The following is a 6,000-nucleotide window of genomic DNA, read 5'->3' as shown; positions in this document are numbered from 1 at the left end:
CATTTGAACAAGAAGCCGGCGAGTTATTGTGCCCTACATGTCAGGTCTCTTATTTTGAAAAGTACAAACGACTGGTTTGTATTAAACACTCTGAACCCGCATTTGAGTTTTCGGTCTTTAATTTCGAAAACCCACTTGGAGTATTTTATTTTGAAGCAGATCCGGCTGCTGCCCCTGTGTGTGTGTGTGTGTGTGTGTGTGTGTGTGTGTGTGTGTGTGTGTGTGTGTGTGTGTGTGTGTGTGTGTCAGCTGTTGAGGTCAGATTGTGTGAGGAGGCGGGATGAGGCTCAGTGTGTGATCGCAGCCTGATTAACACACACGGTCCTCAGCCTCCTCTTGAACAAACACACACTCCGTGACTTTTCGGCTCTTCATCATGGACTTGGACCCCGCCGTCATCGTCCCCGCCATCCTCTTCACCGTCGTTGCCATTTATTTCGCTACGTCGCTCCTCAGCAGGAAGCCCGATGTCTCCTCCTCGTCTGCCGGGAGCAAGAGGTCCAAACTCGGGTACGGAGACGACCTTCTTCCACAAGGAGCTCTGGAAGAAGAGCCCGAAGCCTCCCTGCGACCAGAGCCTCCAGCTCCGAGCGTGGAGGACATTGGGGCGGCCGAGACGATCCAGGTGAGCTCCATCGATGCTGTTATTGATCAGACTGGTGTTTGTTTGTTTGTTTGTTTTGTTTTTTTTAAAGAAGCGGCTACTTTTAATTGATAAAACGCAGATCTACGAACCCGGGAAATGAACTTTAGTTCCAAAACTGATCAATAAGCAATAAAAGATGTAAGAAGTACAAACGAGACGCAGTTTGTAACTGCAGCCTGTCAGACAGGAGCCTTTAATGCCTCAGTCCTTCAGTTTCATCACCTGCGTCTGAAGAAGGCGGTACCAGATACTTTAATCATTTACTGTCACTTTATATAAACAGATGATTAAAAAGAGAATAACAGCAAACACCAGGTTATTGTTTGTCCACAGGAGACATACTCTCCCTATCTCCCCCTCCCTGTCTCTCTCTCTCTCTCTCTCTCTGCCTCTCCCTCCCCCCCGTCTCTCTCCCTCTCTCCCTCCCTCTCTCTCATATTGGCTCCTTTTCACTGGATAAAGTTCAGATAAACTTTCTCATTAAGGTAAAATGATGTTTCCTCTGTAACAGTTTCGGACCAAACGCAGTCGATCTGTGTTCGTGTGTTTAGGTTAACGGTGATTGGCTGAAAGCATAACTGGCAGATCAGACAGAGATGACAGGAAGCTGCTGTTTATTCAGTCTGATTATTGGAGGTGATGGCAGGTGCTCCTTTACGTCCACATGAACTTCCTGCTTGAATCGGTTTATTTTAGTGGCTGTTTGTTTTTGTTTTACATCTTTATTTATATCGACTAATCACTAACTAACATATTAGTTACATATCAGTGAAACTGCAGTTATCACAGACTGTATATGGAAAACGGACGTCGAGATACTGACTGTTGCCATCTTGGTTTTTTAAACCAAAAATAAAAGAAGGCTAACAATAGCAACCTTTAGCATTACTTTAGCATCACAAAACCTTATTATTATGTTACGTTGTGTTTTTCTATCATTCTGTCACTTCGCTGCTCTTGTTTGCACATTTGCACGGGCACTTTGTTTCTGCTGTCTGATAACAAAAAAAAAAAGCTTCCTTAGATAGTTAGATAGTTTGTTTGTTTGTTTTTTCTTGTTAATTTATGCTGTAATTTATGTTAGGTCAGTCTGTCTTGTCTCTGCTAGCCAGCTAACTAGGCCTCTTAGTTAGCTAGTTTAGTGTTTTCTGTTAATTTATGTTGTAAATTTATGTTGCATGTAGCACCTTGGTCCTGGAGGAACGTTGTTTCGCTTCACTGTGTACTAACTGTATATGGTTGAAGTGACTATAAAGCCAACTTGACTTGACTACTTCTCAGTAACAGCCAATCAAAATCTAGCTCAGCCTTATTGGACAGTTTGTTGGTACAGGGACCTCACAGCAGACATATTATTGGTCACATGATGTCATTAACAATGCTCCCAACCGCACAAACAGGTCCAGAGGTCCAGCTCAGGTGAAGCTAGCAGATGCAGGAGCCTTAATGCCAACATTAAGCTCTCTCTCTCCCTCCTTTTGCACAAGTCGAGCAGCGTGTCAGGTTACATTTCACTGCAGGTTATACTTGTATAACTATGCGTGTGACGAATAAAGAGTCTTGAATCTAAATACAGTTTAAACAGGTGAGCTATAAACAGGTGTTGTGAAGGAGGAAACGATCCACAGAGGCCGACAGTTTGTGCATCGGGCTGTGAACATGTGTATTTCTGCAATAAAGGTTTAACATGGGAGCCTCTAGTGGACGTGAGAGGAACTGCAGCTTGTAGAGCTTCATTTGGATGTTTGGTTGCCCCGAGTTACCACCTGCTCTCCTCGAGCTACCTGTGTGTGTTGCTCTGTGAGTGATTAATAACCGTCCACCAGTAAACGGCGGGTGCACTCTGGACTGACGACTGGAGGCCCGATGCCCAAACATGGTCATCACCTTTTCCCTGTGATTGGTGGATTTGCTTGTGCACACTCTGACTCGTCTTTATGGAAATGTTGAACTGTTTTTGGGAGGGTGGAGTGAAATGCACACACAAGCTGTGGTGTTGGACTCGTTTGAATACCTGCTGATGTGAGAGCTGTTAAACATGCAAACCATCTGCCCGCCATCTTTAAACAGCCTGCAGAATGTGTAACAGGTCTCCGACTAACCGTCTATATTTGGTGCCAGACACTAACTCCACACTGACACCACCTATAGGAGGTGGGTGTGGCGCTGTGGCGTCGGCATGTTTGACAGCTGTGAGCTCAACCTGCTGATCCCACTTTTTTAAATCCAGCGACTCTGAGTTGCTGAGCCTCCTCTGATAACGTTACCCAAGCACACCGAGCTGCAGCTGTCAGGCTTACTGTACGACTGCCGCAATGCATCGTGGGCCATCTCACAGCGTTCATAAAGGACGTCTGTCTGAGAGCTGGAACACAGCGAGTGTTGTTTTCTGTGTGGGAGTGACAGCAGCACAGCCAAAGGGACACTGGCTGCACTTTCTATTTTACCTCAAACTTGCATTCAGACAGAAGGAAGAAAGTTTGGGAATCAAACCCTCAGCCTTCCTGCTCCGTAGATGTGCTGTGGAAGAGTTTCCTGCTCTGACCGTTGGAATAAAACACTGTTTAGTTTGGATTATTTGACTTAGTCAAATGATCATTTTGTGGTGTTAGAGCTGGGGACCAAAACATAAGGAACATTATGTTTGGGAAATAATTATTCTAATTAGAATCATTTAAATATTAATTTAACATTTTACTGCCGCAGAGGAAAGAATTAAGACGTTTAGATTTATTCCAAGAAAATCCATGAAGAATATTCAAGTTTTAAAAACACGTGTTTTTATTTCACTGTCAGCTGATGCTTGTGCTGATTCTGATGTTCATGCAGAGACTAAACAGCAGAGCTTCGTCTCGTTCCTCCGGTGAAAGCTGCACAACGTGAGCTCACTCACATCTCCATAAATGGAGAGCTGCTTCGCCACGAGCGACACACTTTCAAAGAATGAGGAAGGAGAGGAAATGTTAACCAGCTCTGAAGAAACAACTTTCACTGTTGACTTTGAGCTAAAGATGTTTCCTCTGTGTCCACGTGTTAAACGAGAAGCAGCACTTTTTCCAGCCCGAGCACATCAGCTCAATAAAAAACTCTTTATTGCATTAATCTGGGCACAACGCGCTGCTCTCTCTGTGTTTGCCTTATCTAGGCTGCAGTCTGGATGGAGGTGGAGTAACGTTAACAGAAGGATTAGTCCAACAAGCTAAGCAGAAACATGTCACAGAGTCACGCCGGCTGAACAAGAAGGAGAAATCAGGCTGAGACGCATGAAAACAGCTCTCGGCCAGATATGCCACTCGCTGCTAGAAAAACTGACCTGCTGATAGTGAAAACTCAATTTTATTTCACAACAACAGTCGCCTCAAAGTGCTTTATACTGTAAAGTAGACCCTACATACAGAGAAAAACCCAACAATCATATGACCCCCTATGAGCAGCACTTTGGCGACAGTGGGAAGGAAAAACTCCCTTTTAACAGGAAGAAACCTCCAGCAGAACCAGGCTCAGGGAGGGGCGGGGCCATCTGCTGTGATTGGTTGGGGTGAGAGAAGGAAGACAGGATAAAGACATGCTGTGGAAGAGAGACAGAGATTAATAACAGATATGATTCAGTGCAGAGAGGTCTGTTAACACATAGTGAGTGAAGAAGAAACACCCAGTGCATCATGGGAATCCCCCGGCAGCCTACGTCTATTGCAGCATAACTAAGGGAGGATTCAGGGTCACCTGGTCCAGCCCTAACTATATGCTTTAGCAAAAAGGAAAGTTTGAAGCCTAATCTTGAAAGTAGAGATAGTGTCTGTCTCCTGAATCCAAACTGGAAGCTGGTTCCACAGAAGAGGGGCCTGAAAACTGAAGGCTCTGCCTCCCATTCTACTTTTAAATACTCTAGGAACAACAAGTAGGCCTGCAGAGCGAGAGCGAAGTGCTCTAATAGGATGATATGGTACTACAAGGTCACTAAGATAAAAAGAGCCGAGGTTTCAACAGGATGTGCTTGAACTCTGGGAGGAAACAGTCACAACGTTTGGTGTTTCAGGAACAACTATACATGAAATCAAACACGTGGGACTCTCGTCTTCTTTGGGTTTTATCAAACTGAGCAGCAGCGAGTCGTGGAAGCTGTGAGCCGTTCTCTCCAGCCTGACATACCTCTGCTGGTATTTCCCCCGGCCTGGCGCCGTTCCTGCCTCTCCTCCTTCCTCTGAGGCCTGCTCGGCTCTGGCTCAGTACTCCTCTGCTCCACAGAGCTGCTGGCTGGGCATCAAATCCGGGACAAAACAATGTGGTGATTACACTGAGCTTGGCACCGTCACCCTCACCACCACCGCCGCAACCACACCCTGTCCCCGCCCGGCCTCTGAGAGAACTTCCTGGTGTTTATTGGTTGTAGCTGCTGGCGCTGGGGAGGAGTTTGCTCTTTATAGCACCACCAGAGCCTGAAACAGAGGATGTGAAAGGGCCGGTCTCAGCGATTGGCCTCACACTCTGAATCTAAATGTTTGTCTCACAGATGTTGGTCTGTATGAGATGAAGTAAGATGATCTGTGTGAGAGGACACGGTGGAAGCGTCTCCGTCGTAAATGGAGGTGGAGTCAGCAGCTGAAGTGGAGATAGGGCAGCGAGCAGGAGGATAACAAAGAGTCTGTTCACACAGAGGCTGGAGCGCTCGCCTCGGCACGCTGCCCTCAGCTGAATCATACTGGGATGAAATTTATGGGAAGACCTGCAAATGACAACTGTAGCCAAGCAACCGTCTCCAAAATCAGTGGAGCAAGAATTCTTATATCAGATGAGACCAAATCACCTGCAGTCTGTAACATCCACGTGGCCCAGCTGGTGGATTGACTTTATTCTGATTAATTACGTTTTTCTTTTTCATTGTAAACTTTATAATCTCATATAACAGAAGAGCAGAGCTGTGTTCACAGCGTCCAGCTGCCTTCAAACAACACCAATAAGCCCTCATTAACATTTACCTGCTGTGGCTCCACTGTAACATTACCTGACAGCTTGAAGTAATCAGCTGACCCATCCACCCACCCCGACCTCCTCCCTGTCTCACCGAGCTCCTCGTCTGCTGTCAGAGCTGCTGTATGCGGTTCAAAGAAAACCTGAAGGCTTGTTTTGTAATTTGCAGGTGTAAGAAACTGTTTAAGAAAAGAAGCAAAGCAAAGCTTGGAGGTTGAAACGTTTGCATCGTGTGTCCGACGTCTGAGTGATCTGTCCGGTTTGCTCAGGTAGCTCAGTGAATTCCCCACATGCCAGCTGAGCTGATGCTTCCTCTGCGCCTGTTATGGAGCTGAAATGGCTTTTAGGAGCACAGCACTCAGTGTAATGTTACAGATATGCTTAGC

At 46.0% G+C, this 6,000-nt stretch overlaps 1 protein-coding gene across 5 annotated transcripts in view; it reads left to right on the top strand.

The window, feature by feature from the left end:
* The first annotated feature begins 250 nt into the window (after window positions 1-250).
* Window positions 251-6,000, top strand: part of LOC147333254 (uncharacterized) — a 23,273-nt gene continuing 17,523 nt past the window's right edge. For 3 of the 5 annotated variants that reach the window (XR_015128890.1, XM_086290319.1, XM_086290320.1), the window contains exon 1: window positions 252-625. Coding sequence is in view for 4 of the 5 variants with exons in the window: in XM_086290319.1 (XP_086146445.1) it covers window positions 377-625 (249 nt within the window). In the remaining variant the exon portion in view is untranslated. Of the gene's footprint in view, window positions 626-6,000 lie in introns of all 5 variants that reach the window. The other 2 variants (XM_086290321.1, XM_086290322.1) reach the window with 2 other exon arrangements.

This window comes from Aulonocara sp. 'chitande type north' Nkhata Bay, linkage group LG4, assembly GCF_057382095.1.
Source record: "Aulonocara sp. 'chitande type north' Nkhata Bay isolate Kocher_YH1m ecotype deep benthic linkage group LG4, A_spYH_male_GT1.1, whole genome shotgun sequence".
NCBI lineage: Eukaryota > Metazoa > Chordata > Actinopteri > Cichliformes > Cichlidae > Aulonocara > Aulonocara sp. 'chitande type north' Nkhata Bay.
The sequence above is the reverse complement of the archived record's forward strand: the minus strand, read 5'-3'. Positions and strand labels throughout refer to the sequence as shown.